This window comes from Armigeres subalbatus, unplaced genomic scaffold (genome assembly GCF_024139115.2).
Source record: "Armigeres subalbatus isolate Guangzhou_Male unplaced genomic scaffold, GZ_Asu_2 Contig857, whole genome shotgun sequence".
NCBI lineage: Eukaryota > Metazoa > Arthropoda > Insecta > Diptera > Culicidae > Armigeres > Armigeres subalbatus.
The window spans coordinates 1,670,618-1,689,451 of NW_026943653.1; the positions used below are offsets into that span (position 1 = coordinate 1,670,618).

At 41.6% G+C, this 18,834-nt stretch overlaps 1 protein-coding gene across 2 annotated transcripts in view; it reads left to right on the forward strand.

The window, feature by feature from the left end:
* The first annotated feature begins 646 nt into the window (after positions 1 to 646).
* The window catches only part of LOC134204745 (lysophosphatidylserine lipase ABHD12-like), a 46,113-nt gene continuing 27,925 nt past the window's right edge, over positions 647 to 18,834 (forward strand). Inside the window, exons 1-2 of one of the 2 annotated variants that reach the window (XM_062679566.1) lie at positions 647 to 810; positions 11,213 to 11,474. In XM_062679566.1, coding sequence (XP_062535550.1) covers positions 11,440 to 11,474 — 35 coding nt within the window. In that variant the 5' untranslated portion in view covers positions 647 to 810; positions 11,213 to 11,439. Of the gene's footprint in view, positions 811 to 11,212; positions 11,475 to 12,147; positions 12,464 to 18,834 lie in introns of those variants that run through there. The other variant, XM_062679563.1, reaches the window with a different exon arrangement.

Here is an 18,834-nt window from a genome sequence, read left to right on the forward strand (position 1 = left end):
GCCAATCAAATCACCGCAAACCAAGTTCATATCGATAAAGCATATTCATATGAAACGATAAAACCTTTGATCTCCTCCAAAACAAGCAAAGCGTAATTGTAAGAATTGATTTTGCTTAATTTTTGACGTCCTTTGCACCAGTTGTCGCCACTAGTGGTCCCAATTTGGATAGTCGCATAAGAAAACAATGGGATTTGCCAAATAAGGAACCAAAATTAAGAATAGTGCCACAACTGGTGCATGCGTTCCTATTATGGATTAATCAATTTTGATGATTATAACAAATTTTATTGTGGTTTTCACAGCTGTTCTAAGGAGCAGGAAGTAAAACCTTTCGCTTGATATATAAAGTCCACCCACATGCCTTTTACTTATTTTTCAAAAAATAGTTGTTCTTATGTATGGCGACAATTGGTACACCCACCCTAGTTGATTTAGGTTATATTGCGACTTGCGAGTTTTCAGAAAAAGGTTCAAAACGCCTTCCGTTGCCCTAAATCTGTTTTTCATCTTTTTCATCGAATCATAGCAACGTCAGAACATAGTTTGTAATTTGGATAGGGATGTAAACAGTGCCGCGTTTGGGAAAAAGTCAAAAATAATAATTTGCTGACAAACGAGAGTGAGTCGGACCGCAGCTGTTTTTGTTTTGAATCTGATGGTTCGCAGGTTGTTCGTGTCGTCATCGGGCTTCTTCCATTCATTACTTCGCTTGACTGATTGTAATTTTGTGCCAAAATAAATAATAGAAGCTTACTGCGGTCACAAACGTTCCCGTTATATGCATTATAGTTTTACAACTTTCTACCGGTAAGTACCTATCCGTCGTTGATTTATTTGCTTCAGTGATAGCGAAAGTGATTTAAAAAAAGTTTTGTTCTCAGACCTTCTCAGCTAAAATTAGAATGCATATTGCTGATGCGGCCCACTGACAATCCCGTAAAACTTTTTTTTTTATATTTGCAAATAAATTTATTTGATTCGTGTTCATATTTTAAACTAACATTACCTCATATTACCTCTAGTGATGAATTGAATTTTAAAAAAAATGGATAAAATATTTGGAAATTGAACGAAATTCAGTAAATAATGTTGCAGTACATTGTGATTATACTTTCATCAATAGTAACTACTAACTGGAAATAGTTGAAGGTTTCATTGAAACCACGTGCCTTTTTATAATGTTCAGGTAAAATTAACAAGAGTCCAAAAAAATCGTGTCACTTTTAAGGTAGGGTGACCATATGGTATCCTAAAGTAGCACATGCCCTCCTTTTCATTAAAAATCAGATGTCCTCGTTTTTGGATATTTAAAAAAAATTTAATGAATAACTTTTTTTCTGTAGAAATTCTTGTTAATTAAGCAATACTACAACAGAGATCCAAAAAAATGAATGCTTGAGTTAAAGTAACACCTGTCAACGATTAGGAAAAATGCAAATGCTCTTCAAAATTTTCTACGAGTAAACATCCATCGAATTGTCTTTGGAACGCATCGCATGGTACACGGTACGGATATTTTCTAGAATATGTGCGGCAAAGAGCGGTCGCTATGTCATGCCTGGAATGGAATAGAAATCTGAACCAATTTGAACAGTACTCGTTACGCTGGGATATGGATACTCTGAAGAAGTGCGTAATGGTGTAAATCCGGTCATATCGTCAGGCTCGGTACAACACTGAAGCTGACAATATGATATCCCTAACTCCGACTCCCAAAGTGTCAGGCGACCCGTGCCGAGGGGATGAATGGCCTTGGGGTAAAATAATTAGCCAGGCAGTTAACTACAGGCAGTGGGTAGACTTTTTGGTGGTGCACTACGGAGTAAGATTTACAAACTGTGCTCTAGTCTTACTATTCCTATTAATACTTATGAGTGATGGTCGGAAGAGTATGGAACGACTATAATTTGTGTTTGGATGACCCATTTCTCAATCTTAGGCTGGTTTCGAAGCCGACGACATGAATCTTACTCCAGAGCGCTGATTAATTAGGAAAGAAGCGGATACGAATTTGGTGGATCTGCTGAACCCTCTGACTGTGCAAAGGGGAGATTCAGAAATGCCAAAACGCAATGAAATCAGATCTCTGCACAAAAATGAATTCGGAACTCATAAGAAGATGCAAAAATATGTTTGAACTGCAGTACCGATGCATGGCCAAAATTAGTATTATTCCACTTTTTGTTGAGCCAAAACTGATTGAGGGGCGCGCCTTTGAGAGTTAAGTTTGAGAAATATCTTAATAAAAAACGACTACTTCATTTCTTCTCAATAGAAATGGAGCAGAAAGACATGCACTAAACAAATGACACGGGTATACTACAAAAGTTCAATGAAATGGACGCAGTGGTTCATGTTGGCCGGAAGACGAGGGAACCCCCTCACGAAGAACAAAATAATACTAGAGTTCCCTCTCTACACCACGGCAGGCTACTGACTGATAATTCTGCCAGCAGCTGCAGTTCTCTTTATTCAACAATAGGTACCTATTATACAATATATATACAATAATCCATATATATACAATAATCCATAACAATATTCCTTAATCTAACCAAGAGCAACTACAACCAACTGGCGCCTGCTTCCTATCCATCTTCGATCTACAGCGAAGCGTCGCACACTACCTGATATTCCAACACTTCTCCTTAGTGTGCACGCGTCGCTACTGTCCTGGCTCCTCCTTCTAACACTGAGTCCTGAGCTTCTCCTCGCCGAACAATTCCTTCTGGCCCAATACGTTGCCCGTACAAATGGCCTCTATCCGACGTTTGCACAGCACCCTCTGTTGACCAACTCCTGAATGTTCCAACGCTCCTCCTGGACTCCTGCTGACCAGCCAGCATCCTACCGAACGTTCCAACCTCCTGATGAATTCCGTCCGGCGCTACCTAAGACTTACGTGGCTGATTCATGATCCCACTGCGCCACGCGACATATGCGGCCGATCCATGATCCCACTGCGATAACGTCGACGGCCATAACATCTCACTAAGATGGAGAACGGGAATCATTCCTGGGCCCATAACCTGTTGGCCGGAGAAAGAAACCCCCTCACGAAGAATAACAACTAGAATTCCCTCTTACTCCACGACAGGCTACTGACTGATACTTCTGCCAGCAGCTGCAGTTCTCTTTATTCAACAACAATAGATCCATAACAATATTCCTTAATCTACCCAAGAGCAACTACAACCAACTGGCGTCTGCTTCCTATCCATCTTCGATCTAAAGCGAAGCGTCGCACACTACCTGATATTCCAACAGTTCATCCCGAACAAAAACAAACTCTGAATAGTGGAGTTTCTTTAGTCTAAATCTGAACAGTTTTGAACTTCTTCAGTTAAGAATTTGGTGATACAGTTATCATTTTCATTTGGTCAGGGTTCAACCAAACCGCACCAAGCGGCTTTTTGACTGACTTGTAATGTTTTATTCGTACAAGCACAACGGAAATAGTTTCATATCAATTTAAACGTACATTTTCAGTAGGATATTCTCAGTTATGGGATTAAGGGATTCGCGACCAATTAAATCTGCTAAACGGAAGTTTGAGCAGAAAAATAGGTAATTTTTCGTTGGCGCTTGGTGTGATTTGGCTGAACCCCGACCATTTACATGCCTTAAATTGAGATTCTCAATGGAATTCTAGAAAAAAAATCACTGGTCTACTAAGCATCTTGTGTTCGGTCCTTAAATTATAACCTAATGCTCAGTCAGTTATCTATTGACAAATTTTAAGAATTGTATAAAATATTTTTTTCATAATGTTTTTTAAACATCTTTTAAACAAAAACTAAACACAATATTATTGCGTTTGAACAATCTTTTTTTTTGTTTGTTTATTATTTTTTTTCTTTTTACGTAATAGGACATGGAATTGTTAGTTTCTTTCCAATACTCGAAGCATATTGATTTCACAATCGGTGATCGAATGTCGCAAGAAGACAATGAAGATCAAATATTACCTTTTACTGTCCTTCTGGAATTTAGATTTGCGCTCGTTGTTGCATTGGAGGTCAATTTATCTTCATTTGAAACATTTCAGATACATTATTTACATGAGTAAACGGTTTCAAGGAACTGTGTTCTAAAAAAAAGCGAAAAGGTTTGAAAATTTCTGTCAATAGGCTTCTAGTTTACCAGCATATTCAACAGATTTGCATGAACAGTTTGCTGCAGAAATGTATCAATTTTCGACAATCAATTGTGCCAAATTGTTTATATTTTGCTTCAATAGTTTGTATGTTGGATAATCTAAATTCGACGTGTTGTACTATAAAGGACAAGCCACTCACCCATTCAGGATCATGCAGCTTGGGCATTAGTTTTGCTTTATCTTGTAAAAATAGTGTGATTTTCTTTCGAAGAGAATAAAATCTCTCAGACAAGGTACCATGGGTTAGTCAACGAACTAACACAACAAATCTCCGTATTCTGCTTCCATTTCCGTAGCCATAATTAGAATAAGTGGTGGTTGAGTTTCCTCGCGAAGTTCAATTTAATTTTTCTAATAACGAGCGTCGCTACATCACGAATATTGACCGTTTTCGCATATAGATCTTTTTAGGTGAAAATGCAATGGGCAAAGAAATATCACAAATTAACGTTTGTGGCTGATTAACAATTGATTAAAGAATAAACAAATTGCTTTAATCGAGGCTTTAATTATCAAGTGTGTTGCGCCCGTCCCAACAAACAATTTAAGCTAAATAAGCTGGTTTTTTGCTTATGAAGTCTGTTTTTGTTTGAATAAGTGCTCAATGAGCTTCCGATGTTTGTTGGGGTGTTGTTTTCCGTCATTGCCGGAGCTCCATCAGTTGTAAGGCCTTGATTTTTTCAAAGAAGAGTTCAAGCTACTTCATACAAGTCTTAACACCTTTCCTCAGGTCTATACCGGTAGTCGTTTCCTTCACTGGGATCAAAGCTGCTAATTCTTCTATGATTTGAAGATGATCATTTTAACTCTTCACCGACCTAGACGAGAAACTAATACTACTGAAATATGCTTCTTCTTTAGAGCACACAATATCACCAATAGCCGGGTGAGGGTGAAAACGGCGATTTTACCGACTGTCCAAGAAACGACTATTTCAAACGGTCGGGTCCAAAAGGGAAATCCACGTACAATATTAATCGTTTTGAAAATTTGGTATTGATATTCCCTTTTATATTAACTTACTTACTTATGGATCCTGTACATCTCCGGTGGTGCAAAGGTCCGACTTGAAAGATCTCCATCTTGAGCGTTGCCCAGCTATCGCTTTAAACTATTGTCAGATTAGATTTCGGTCGACTTCTTTTATTTCTTTATTGAGGCTTCACCGCCATGAGCCTCTGGGTCTGCCTCTGCTGCGATGTCCCGCTGGGTTCCAGTCTAATGCTTGTTTACAGATTTCGTTTCCGCCCCTACGTATAGTGTGGCCGACAAAGCCCCACTTCCGATCCCGAATTTCTGTTGCTATCGGCCTCTGGTGACAACGACGATGGAGCTCGTTGTTTGAGATCCAGTTGTGAGGCCACCAGGCCCGAATTATATACCGCAGGCATCTGTTGATGAACACCTGCAGCCGTTGAGTGTTCTCCACTGATACACACCATGTTTCGCTAGCGTATAGCAGCACAGATTTCACGTTAGAGTTGAAAATTCGTATTTTGGTGCGTTCACTTATCTGCCTGTTTTTCCAGATATTTCTTAAACTCGCAAAGGGAGCCCTTGCTTTCTTGATCCGTGCGCCTATGTCGATCTTGGTACCTCCGTCTGACGCCATTTGGCTACCAAGATATTGGAAGCTTTCAACATTCTCCACTGGTTGCCCGGCTACTGTGAAACTGGAAGGGGTCACCGTGTTTACATCCAACGATGTTGATGACTAAGACTGCCGAAGAGGAGCCCCCTTGCGTGTCAGGGCGCCCCACATATTCTCGTGATTGAGATGGTCGAAAGCTTTTTCGTAGTCAATGAATATCAAGTGAAGGGACTCTTGGAATTCGTTGACCTGCTCCAGAATGATGCGGAGCGTGACAATATGGTCCACTCAGGATCTTTCGGCACGGAATCCGGCCTGCTGCCGGGCTAGGATAATTTTGCATTGAACTTTGAGAACGGTACATAGCAACATAATGCCTCGCCAGTTATCGCATACAGTCAGGTCACCCTTTTTGGGTACCTTCACTAAGATACCTTGCATCCAGTCGATCGGGAAAGTTGCGGTGTCCCAGATATTACAAAATAAACGATGCAGTAGTTGAGCGGTCAGTTGGGTCGGTCAATAACTGATCATTCGCGTCTTTCACAGGCATCGTTGCATTCATCTTCGCCCCGCTTAAGCGTCGTGAGATATCGAGATATGAGTAGATCGGCAACATACGTATTATAGTAAGATAACATAACGGATAACATAAGGTTCGGACCCGTGTTCTAAATCTGGCAACGATTATCCTTTCACTTATAGGTTCCCACTTCATAAGCGCAGTGTGTCTGGGCGCTTAGTAGGAAGCCAACTCCACGATGACGGGGAGCGTGTTCACCTCGTAAACCAGAGTATAGCAGAACTTGTCCCGACGGCGTTCTGTGTTCTCCAAAGTTTAGCCAACGGACTTCTCACAGTCCCAGGATCTCAAGCTTCATGCGGCGTGCCTCATTGGCAAGTTGTGCCAATTCACCCTGCTGGGCTAGGGTTAAAACGTTCCATGTTCCTATTCGTGTCCGTTGTTTCGCGCGAAGAGTCGTCGCCGTAAAATCAGTCCGTATTCTTTCATTATCGGATTCACGAACAAATTGATGTTTCGGGAACAGTAGGTTATTGGCTTAAGGTTCCCTATCCACCCTATCCCTATTTCAGCCGATGGATGACAGAACAGACGCTGTTGGAGCCGCACCTCCTTGGTGAACAGACGCTTGATCAGTCGGGTGAAATTTGTTTAAAGTCCCACCCAACACCAGGACTAGGCTAGCGCGCTTGGAGCGGCACACGGTCGCTTTCATGGGCGTAGCCAGGATTGCGAGAATGAATATTAACACATGAAACCAAATCGAAACAATAACGGATTTAAAAATGCGTGATTTATTGCTCATCAGATATTTTTAAATAAAGTGCGAAAAATATTAACGAACTTAGTATCCAGAAAGAATATAAAATCGGATATAATAATTATTATAAAAATCCTGCATTCTTCCATAAGTTTAAGAAAACTAGAACCATACATCTGAATTTCTCTCTGAAATAATATTTATTATAAAATAGGCAGAAAATTCAATATGCAAGCTTTCTCCAGGAATTCCTTTGACAATTGCTCCTGGCATTCTATCCGAAATTCTATCAGGGATTCTTTAGGAATGCCTCCAGCAACTTCTTCGGCAGTGTCTTCAGGAATACCACCATAAATTATGCCGGGAATTGATCCGAAAATTCCACCATTATTTACTCCAAGAAAATCTTCACGAACTTCTTTATAAGTTCTGCAGAACTCCCTGCAATAATTCAAAAAATTTCGTGCTGTTTCCCATAATTTTTAAGAATAAGAATATTCGTTGGAAATTCCGCAGAATTGCCAGTAAACATACCACGAAAAATCTTCGAATTTCGTTTGTATTCCATAAAATTTTCCGTGAATTGTTTCGAATAATTTCTTGTGAAAATTTCAAAGAATTTCTCCAGGAATTCCACCGGAAATTTATACAGAAATTATACCGAAAATGAAATCAACAATGGAATTTTCGGAGGAATTCCTAGATTAATTCGCAATGAAATCCTGAAAGAATTCCGGTGGAAACTTCAAGATTTCCACTGGGAGATCCTCCAGGAGTTTCTCCGGCATTTCCACCAAGAATTTCTCTAGGATTTCCTTCGAGAATTATTCCGGTAGTTCTATCGGCAGTTCCTCTGAAAATTCTTCCGGGAATTTCGGCAGAATTGGAATTTATTTAGGCTTCTTCAGGAATTTATATAGATTTTCCACCAGAAGCCCCTCAGAGAATTTCTCTGCGAGCTCCTCAGGGAATTCTCCGGGAGGTCCTCTGATGATGATGATGGTCCAGCTACAAACCCCAACAAAGGTTTCAGCTAGACGAGATTTGTCTATAAGATGAATTCTCTTGTTTCCGAGAATGCTTCTGGTAGTTTCCCGAGGTTCCTTTGAAAATTCTCCCGGGAGTTTCTTCAGAAATTCTTCCAAACAATTCCTTCGAGAGTTCCTCCGGGAATTCCACCAGTAATTCATCCGGGAGTTTCTCCGGAAATTCCTCCGGGAGTTCCACCAGAAGCTATTCCAGGAAATTATTCAGGCTTTTTTCAGGAAATCATTTGGGCTTTCTTCAGAAATTAAGCTGGAAATTCCTCCCGAAGTTCTTCCGATAGTTTATCTGGGAGTTCATCCGGGAGGTCCACTAGGAATTCTTCTAGGAGTTCATCCTGAAATTCCTCCGGGAGTTCTTACGGGAGATCTTACGGGAGCTCCTCCGGTAGTTCCTTCGGGAATTCCTCCGGGAGATCCACCAGCAGTTTCTACGAGAATCCCTCCGGGAGTTTCACCGGCAGTTTCTCCGGGTGTTTCTCTGAAAAGGAACTCCCAGAGTAATTTCCGGAGGAACTCCCGGGAGATTTTCTATAGGAATTTCCGGAGAAATTATCAGAGGAATTCTCGGAGGAACTGCCGGTGGAACTTCTGGAGGAATTTATTGAAGAACTACAGAAAGAATTTCCGGAGGAACTCTCGTAAGAATTCTAGGATGAACTCCCAAAGGAACTTCCGTAAGAATTCCAGGAGGAACTCCTAGAAGAATTCCTAAAAGAAACTCCCGGAGGAATTCCCGTAAGAACTCCCAGAGAAATTCTCCGAGGAACTTCTGGAGGAATTTGTAGATAAATGCCTAAAGAAATGCTAAATGAATTCATGGAAGAAAGCCTGATTGAATTCCCGAAGGAACTACTGGTGGAGCTTCAGAGGAACATCCGGTGGAATACCCTAGAGGAAGAGAAAAAATATTTCTGAAGGAACTTTCGAAATCCCATTTCCCGTGAAATTCCTGTTCCTGGAGGTATTACCGGAGAATTTCTTGGAAAAACTCCTGGAAGAACTCCCGGAGGAACTCCCACTTCCGGAGGAATTCCCACATGGAAGTCCAGAAATAATTCTTAGAGAAGTTCCTAAAGGAATTTCCGAAAAAAGATCTGAAGGAATTCCCAGAAAAATACCAGGAGGAATTAATGCAGAAATTCCCAGATGAAATACTAAAGTATTCCCAGATGAATTGCTGAAGAAAATCCCTGCGGATTGTTCCGAAGAAATTTCTGGAAGATATCCGAGTAAATTCCGAGTGAAGTCCGGAAGGAATTCTAGTACACTTCCGCGGAAAATCTCCCGTAAAAATTCCTAAAGGAATTCCTGGAGAAGTACCTGAAGAAACTCCCGAAAAAATACCTGTAAGAATTTCTGGGGAAATACTTGGACGAATTCCAGGAGAAACTCATGAAGATATTTCAAGAGGATTTCTTGAAGGATATTCTGAAGTAATTGCGAAAAGAATTCCAGATTGGAATGCTAGATGATTTCGCTATTGAATGTTTGGAGGTATTCCCGGAAAATTTCCTGGAAGTAATCCCGAAGGAATTAAAGGAAGAGTTCCGAGAGGAATGCCTGGAGAAGTTCCTAGAAGAATTTCCGAAGGAATTTCTTATAGATTTACAAGTGAAATTATGGAGCTGAATCGGAGGATTTCCGTCATAAATTTTTGAAGAAACTTCTGGTAGAATTTTGGGAAGAAATTCTGAAGAGAAAATAGCCGAAGAAATATCTAGAAGTAAATCTTGGAGAGAAGAAAAGAAATCTTCAAGGAATTTCCTCGTGGATTTCCTAAAAAAAAATTAGTGGGGGTTTCTAGATAAGGAGGAATTACAAATACATGAGAAGGATTTTCGAACGATTTTAGAGGAATTTGTGGATAACTTTCCGGAGGAATTCAGAAGTTCCCATGGGAGCTTCTAGAAGAATTTCAAGGAGAATTTTTGAGCCCGAAATGTTTCGAGTTGTTTTGAACTTTCATATATTATAGATCCTGGATGCCCTAATAAGTTTTGGGAATCTTTTGAATTTCAACCACCTATTTTTGTATATGATTGGATCGTAAAGTGCACATGTTTGAGGGAATTCATTTCAATACCCTTTCAATCTTTCCAGGGCCTGCTTGGGGACACATGCAGCTTGTTATAGAAGTTCAACAGAGCCCACTGTCGAACCCCACCACATCCTAGGCAGACACTCTGTTATATTGCTTTTATTGTATTTCTGACTTAAATGTACCATTGGAAATATGAAAACTAGAAATGTCCGGCGTTGGGGTATCTCCCCCTATAACGAATCAACCAACCAAGCTATTATGGTTCAACATACCATCATAACTTTTGAACGCATTGACCGATCGTGATTATATTAAATTTATCTGTGATTAAATAGTGATCGACTAGGGTTTGTGCCCCGTCAAATGCAACTTGTTGTGAGAAAATCGGTTCAGAATTACTTATATGAAAAAGTGGCTAATGTTTTTCAGTTTTTGTGTGCACACACACATACACACACACACACACCCACGAACTGAAAGACATTTGTTCAGTTCAACGAGCTGAGTCGATTGGTATACATACAACATCATGGGCCTCCTAGACTTCTATAAAAAGTTCGTTTTGGAGTGAAGTGATAGCCTTTCGGTACAACTTTGTTGTGCGAGAAAGGCAAAAAATCGGTAAGTTATTTAAATATTTATTTTCTATTGAATGGAGAAAAAACACGGTACATTTAGCAAGTAAACAGTTCTGCTGTTGAGATTTTAGTGAATTCACAGAAATCTATGGAATGTGTAATGTGACCAAACGTCCATTTTTCAATCTTATTTTTCAAAGTTATATCAATTTATACAGTCTTTTTTTTTTCGTGTAAATTTCCGAGCCAATGACGTATACTGATAGGCGTCCTGCGTTTCGCAGGACGCTTGCTGGTCACAGTAGGAATGTGTTAAGTTCGTGGCAACAAATTTTAACACAAAATCAAAACCATAACTTTTGCTTGGGTTTTCAGCTTCGTTTTTTCATTACCTCTATGATTGTTAAACGTATTTCATTATCTTCAGAATATGCACACTGTGTTATGACTTTGCTAATTTTATTACATTTCATTTGTAACACCCTGCTTTTTATTTATACTTTTACAATAGGTACTCGCAAATTAATTGCAGCGTGTAGCGAGTCAAGTTCACGGCAGCATAGTCGGTCGGCAGTGAGCTGAGCACGCGGGAACGCCTGAATCGATTTTCACCGCTAAATAGCGCGCTTCTCTCGCAGAGAGAACTGACCCAACTCGGCGCTCAGCGGCGTCGGCGAGGATCATCGAAGTTCAAGTCATCGTTGCCAGTTACAGTCAGCAGCTGCCCGGACTCGCAGAATGTACCTGTTGACTCGACGGAGACTGTTCAAGAGGTGAATATAGTGAAGTAATTTTATTTTTGTATTGCTGCTACCGTGTGCTTTCGAAGTACATTTTGCTTCATAACAATCACCGCTGTGTTATCCAGTTGTCGTCGGAGTGTAGACATAGGCTGATTAATTTTCATTATTCGATGTAGAAAGAGCAGCTGCTGCTCGCTGACTCAATCGCGACGGTATCGACCCAGTCGGTGTGCCTCTGAAAAGAATCAACGAGACCTTCCGCTTAGGGTGCGATTCCTCAGTTTCCATATCAACAAACGGCGAATTGTGAATGACTCACTTATGCAAGAGAGCCTGTAACATGCTAATTCATTGCTTTGTGTAGTGTGCTTGATATCAGTAAATAGCTGGCTTGTTTTGTATTCCAATTAGTTCTACTTTTTTCGATTTCAATCTTTTGTAGTGTTGTTTGAGTGCATCTCGTTCGTTCTTAACTCCATTCATAGGACAAAGGAAACGTTTAAGGTGGAATTAAGAATATGAAAAGCCATGCTACAGTTTGGTGAAATCGTCTGTAGGGAAAATACAAGCAACAACAGAAGCAAATCAGTGAAATAACAGCTTTCGGTGCACAAATGAATTCGATCGCGAGAACAAGTGCATAGAAGAAATCGAGTTGTTTTTTAAAATATCGCATCTAAAACATTACATAGGCTCCGCCCAAATACCCCATTGACGTAAGGAAAGTGCGAATAGTAGATTTGATTTTGATTTGTCGAAATTCCGCCGCGCGAAAGTACAGTCTTGTGCAAATAGTTTGGGTAACAGCTAGGCCAAGACGCCGATCAAAACAACGCGAGCGAGTTTGAAGTGAAACAAAAGACGTTGTGGTACCGTCGAGGAAGCTTCGGTGCGTGGATAGTATCGTTATAGCTACACACGGTGACGATGGCGCTGATTGATATCGATCTGATCACTAGCACGCTGTTCAAGACGCTGGTGATTCCCGGAATTGTAACAACTCTTTGGCTATCGGATTTGTAAGTAGTTTATTAGGTGTTGTATGATGCTTATTATCTATTTAAGGTTTTTTTTTTGCGTTATGTATGTAATCGTTTATCTACACAGTAAAATTAGAACCCTTTAAATTTTGAATATGAGGGAAAAGTGGGGCAAGATCACCACCCCAAGCTCTGGCTTTTATGGAACACTTAAAATCTTCCGCATACTGCAGATTTTGTCTCTTAGCCATCTATTTTAGGTCTTTTCTATAATATTAGCATGCAAAAAATATGGATTACTTGCCATCGGGGGTGACAATGGTTCATCGCTCTTACCGGAAGTCTGAAGGTCGTAGAGCAAAATCGTTCAAAAAGCTCTTTTATGTTTTAGTCTTTTTGACCTCAGATACATTCGATCCATTCTAAAAGCGTTCTACGTTGTCGAAATAGTGACCCATTCTCACCCCCATTTGGTCGGGGTTCAGCCAAATCGCACCAAGCGTCAATGAAAAATTACGCAATTTTCTGCCCAAGCTTTCGTTCAGCAGATTTAATTGATCGCAAATCGTAACGGATACTCCTCAACCCCTCAACTGAGAATATCCTACAACAAATATACGCATGAATTGGTTTGAAATGATTTCCGTTGTTTGTGTACGAGAAAAATATTACAAGTCAGTCAAAAAACCGCTTGGTGCGGTTTGGCAGAACCCCGACCATTTGACCCATTGTCACCTCCGACGACGGAAACGAAAAAGAGTCCAAGATGTAATTATTTCATGGATTTTTTTTAAATTTCTATGGAAATGATAGCCCTTAACAAGGCCATCAAGAGCAGTAAGAGAACGTGTTTTGACAACCTATGCGACCTGAATAACTGTGTAGAATTTGGGACCGATTGGTTGCTTCCTCGCTTTCCGCATCGCTTTTGAAGTTTGTATGGAAATTAGTATGGAAGAACGTATATTTTTGCATTTCTACTTCTAGAGGTTTTAGTTCATCGTAAACCAAATGGCACATTGCGTTAAAGTATAACCCAAAGGATGTCTAAAAACTTTTCCGAATAAGGCACGTTGCTGGAAAACGTCGCACGTCCACGAAAAAAGTTATAACGCTTCGAAGATTGAGTGTTCAAACCATATGCAAAAAATGGTTTATTCTGCCAGCACTGCCGAACTACGTAGATCAATAATTTAACTGAGTGTTATATCAAAATAATTAATCTTATAGGGCTTTAAGCTAATGGGAGCTATCCGGAATTATTTCACAAAGAAAAAAATCCGGCAAGAAGGAAGATGGGTTTTGCCCTTCGAACCATAGGTTGTCCGGTAGTGCTGGCAGAAACATTGATTTTTTGCATATGGTTTGAACAATCAATTTTCGAAACGTAATAATATTTTTGGAAAAGCCTTTCGGCATCTTTCAGACTTTATGCTAACGTATTGAGTCACGTGATTGATGTTAAATTGAAGCCACTAAGAGCAAAAATGTAAAAGTACGATTTCCCATATTAATCTCCATGTAAATTTAAAACGCGATGCGGCATGCGAGGTTGCAACCAATCGAGCCCATATTTTGCACAGTTGATTGGGGTCCCAAAACTATTAAGAAAAACATTGATCTCACTTGATCGGATGAAGTTCGCGTTTTTTCCATACAACTGCGCCCCACTCTAATAAATATGCATTGGAACTCATTTTTTGAATTAAATCACTTCAATTTATGACACTTTCGTGTTGTTTTTTTTAAACTGATTTGTTCCTAGTTCAATGTAGAGATCTCCATCCGGTTTGATATTGAGCACAAAACATCATGTTACAATAGCAAACTAATTACGGTTGCCAGAATGACAGCTTTATGTTATCTGTCAAAAGATACGTAGGGGTGCCCATAACCGAACGGTGCCCACAACCGAACCTCCTCCCCTATTATTTTTTGCAAAATTTTGTTTCTCTTTTTTCAAAGTAACATTTTTGACAGCTGCCACAACCAATTTCCTTTTTTTGCGGGCTATTTAAATCGAATTTCTATACACTCTTATGAAAGGTTTATAGTGGTAATCTGGGTGGTGCGAATAGAATCGATTTGGTTGTCAAACTGAAGCCAAACTTTTCTATTGTGCCGGAGCCAAACATTGAAGATTGTGGTTATGTTCGTTTCAGATCCTATATTGAGCAATATTATTATTATTTGAAAAAAAAAAAAATAAAAACTCACTTTTGTATTCTTCATAACAAATATTTTCACATTATATTTCGAGTGGAAAATTATTAGGAATGCAACTAAAAAGCACTCGTTACGAATTTTCGAGATTCAGCAGCTGATTGGAGCAGGAAGGTATGTAAACCATCGTAAAGTCATGTAGAGTCTCGCGCATTTGTGCGCCCTCATGCAGCATGGAAAGAGAAATTCGAAGAGCGGGAAATGTTTGACAGCCAAATAACTGCAAAATAATTTTGCTAATGGGATTGATTTCAAAATATCCCTCTACTCGCTTGAGAGCAAAAAAACGGCTCTATCCGCAGCACCCAGGCGGTAATCGATGTGCTTTACTACAGGTGTGGGCCAAATCCTAAAGTAGTACACCCGATTGTGTTTCAACACTGTTTTTTACACCGCCGTGTAAAAAAAATCCCATACAAATTGTTTGCCAAATTGCTCCATTTTGCATGATTCGTCAAGAAAATTTCCTGATTTAATCATATTTTTTTTTACACGGATATTCAAATTTTGAACTAAAAACTTTTTTTACACGTGTAAAAAAAAATTTGGTGTATAAATTGTTCAACGAACGACGGCCACGCTTTTTTGTATACCTAGTACCTGTACTGTCACAAAATCTTAGACCCCATCCCCCCTATAACCTGTGACATCATTTTTTTTAAACTATTCTAGGAACTTTTTTCAAATAGGCGTAACTGTATTTGACTTTGAAATTTGAAACGGTTAGTATTCTCTCAATTCAGCACATTTCGTTTAACAAACGTTACTACCAGATAGTTCGGAATCTATTCTTTCTGTTAGGCACATAAGTTCACCACAATTGTATGAATGAAGAGCACAATGGCCGTTCCAAAATTCAAGGTCAGAATCATGTACGCCCATTTGAAAAAAGTTCCTAGTATTGCATTTATTTTACAGGCTCAGGCGTGTATAACACTTAACGAACACTTAACTTACAATTAATATCATTATTATTTACAGTTTGTAAGAGGGAAGGGACATAGACCAATATACTCGTGGTGACTCAAGGTTAGATTGCGTAATTTGAGGACGGACGGGGTTGGGATTTTAGGTTTACGGTATTTCAGCTGCTCATCTGGGAATTTGACTTTTTGAGTGCTGATGCGTAGCGTCGTGCTCGAGTTATAGTTCTTCAGGGAGCATCTTCCGGATGGCCAGTGCTTCATGGTACATGGAACAATAAGACCTGTGACATCATTGTTGAACGACCCCTTTCCTGCTGATCTTATGCAACGTAATTAGTGACGTCGCAACGAGCGTCATCAGGTGGAGTAACAACCCTGGGTGGACTATGATTGGAGAAGTATTTCATAGCATGATCTTCGAGTAGAACTTCACTTGGATCGACCTCGTTGTTGATGGTACGTGTCATAAACTTCCGGTTCCGTCGAAAATTATTACCAAAAGAATCTCGAATGCCATAAGAATGCCGATTCACGTCCCGAATTACCAAGCCGTAGTGCCACTTCCTAAAAAGAACTCTCTCGCCAGGTTTAAGTATAGGCAGGCTTGTAAAATGTCATCTGCATTTATTTTATTTATCATCAGACTAAGGCCGGAGTGGCCTGTGCTGCACATAAAAGACTTCTCCATTCAGCTCGGTTCATGGCTGCACTTCGCCAACCACGCAGTCTGCGGAGGGTCCGCAAGTCGTCCTCCACCTGATCGATCCACCTTGCCCGCTGTGCACCTCGCCTTCTTGTTCCCGTCGGATCGTTGTCGAGAACCATTTTCACCGGATTACTGTCCGACATTCTGGCTACGTGCCCGGCCCACCGCAGTCTTCCGATTTTCGCGGTGTGAACGATGGATGGTTCTCCCAACAGCTGATGCAACTCGTGGTTCATTCGCCTCCTCCACGTACCGTCCGCCATCTGCACCCCACCATAGATGGTACGCAACACTTTCCTTTCTAAAACTCCCAGTGCGCGTTGGTCCTCCACGAGCATCGTCCAGGTCTCGTGTCCGTAGAGAACTACCGGTCTTATAAGCGTTTTGTAGATAGTCAGTTTGGTACGGCGGCGAACTCTATTCGATCGGAGCGTCTTGCGGAGTCCAAAGTACGTACGATTTCCAGCCACTATGCGTCTCCGAATTTCTCTGCTGGTATCGTTATCGGCGGTCACCAGTGAGCCCAAGTACACGAATTCTTCAACCACCTCGATTTCGTCACCACCGATACAAACTCGTGGTGGGTGGCTCACATTGACCTCTCTTGAGCCTCTTTCTATCATGTACTTCGTCTTCGACGTGTTGATGACTAGTCCAATCCGTTTAGCTTCGCTTTTCAGTCTGATGTAGGCTTCCTCCATCCTCTCAAAGTTACGTGCCATGATATCAATGTCGTCGGCGAAACCAAATAACTGGACGGACTTCGTGAAAATCGTACCACTCGTGTCAATCCCTGCCCTTCGTATTACTCCCTCCAAAGCGATGTTGAATAGCAGACACGAAAGACCATCACCTTGCCGTAACCCTCTACGGGTTTCGAAGGGACTCGAGAATGCCCTGAAACTCGAACTACGCACATCACCCGATCCATCGTCGCCTTGATCAACCGTATCAGTTTATCCGGAAATCCGTTTTCGTGCATTAGCTGCCATAGCTGGTCCCGATCGATTGTATCATATGCGGCTTTGAAGTCGACAAATAGATGATGTGTGGGCACGTTGTATTCGCGGCATTTCTGCAATACCTGACGTATGGCGAACACCTGGTCTGTAGTAGAGCGTTCACCCATAAATCCCGCCTGGTACTGCCCCACGAACTCTCTTGCAATTGGTGTTAGTCGACGGCATAAAATTTGGGAGAGTACCTTGTAGGCGGCGTTCAGCAATGTGATTGCGCGGTAGTTGCTACAATCCAGCTTATCGCCCTTTTTGTAGATGGGACACACGACACCTTCCATCCACTCCTGCGGCAGAACCTCATCCTCCCAAACCTTGGTAATCACCCAGTGCTTCACCACCGTGTTTAAACAGCTCTCCTGGTAGTTGGTCAACTCCAGGGGCTTTGTTGTTTTTCAGCCGGCCGATCTCCTCCTGGATTTCCTGGAGATTCGGAGCCGAAAGTCGCATGTCCTGCGCGCGTGCTCCTAGGTTCATTACCATACCGCCACCGTTGTCTGCCATATCGCCATTCAGGTGCTCTTCGTAGTGCTGCCGCCACCTTTGGATCACCTCACGCTCGTTCGTAAGAAGGTTCCCGTTTATGTCCTTACACATATCGGGCTGTGGCACGTGGCCCTTACGTGAACGGTTCAACTTCTCATAGAACTTTCGTGCGTTATTAGCGCGGTACAGTTCCTCCGTCTCTTCACGGTCTCGATCTTCCTGCTGGCGCTTTTTCCTCCGGAAAATCGAGTTTTGTCTGTTCCGCGCCCGTTTGTATCGTGCCTCGTTCGCCCTCGTGCGGTGTTGCAGCAATCTCGCCCATGCTGCATTCTTCTCCTCAACTAACTGCTCACATTCGCCGTCATACCAGTCGTTTCTCTGATCCGGAGCCACCGTGCCTAGTGCAGCGGTTGCGGTGCTTCCAATGGCGGATCGAATATCTCTCCAGCCATCTTCAAGAGATGCTGCGCCTAGCTGCTCTTCCGTTGGGAGTGCCACTTCCAGCTGCTGCGCGTAGTCTTGGGCTAGTCTACCGTCTTGTAGCCGCCCAATGCAATGTTAAGCCGCGGCGGACGACTCCGACGCGTGTTGATCACCGTCGAGAGTTTAGAGCGCAGACATGCTGCGACGAGGTAGTGGTCGGATTCAATATTCGCACTGCGGTAAGTGCGTACGTTCGTGATGTCGGAGAAGAATTTACCGTCGATTAGAACGTGGTCGATTTGGTTTTCCGTTACTTGATTAGATGATTTCCATGTGGCCTTGTGGATATTCTTACGGGGAAGAAAGTGCTTCGGACTACCATTCCGCGGGAGGCTGCAAAGTTTATGCATCGTTGGCCGTTGTCGTTCGATACGGTATGCAGACTATCCGGTCCGATGACCGGTCTATACATTTCCTCCCTTCCTACCTGAGCGTTCATGTCACCGATGACGATTTTGACGTCCCGCAGTGGGCATCCATCGTATGTCTGCTCCAGCTGCGCATAGAACGCTTCTTTCTCGTCGTCGGATCTCCCTTCGTGTGGGCAGTGCACGTTGATGATGCTATAGT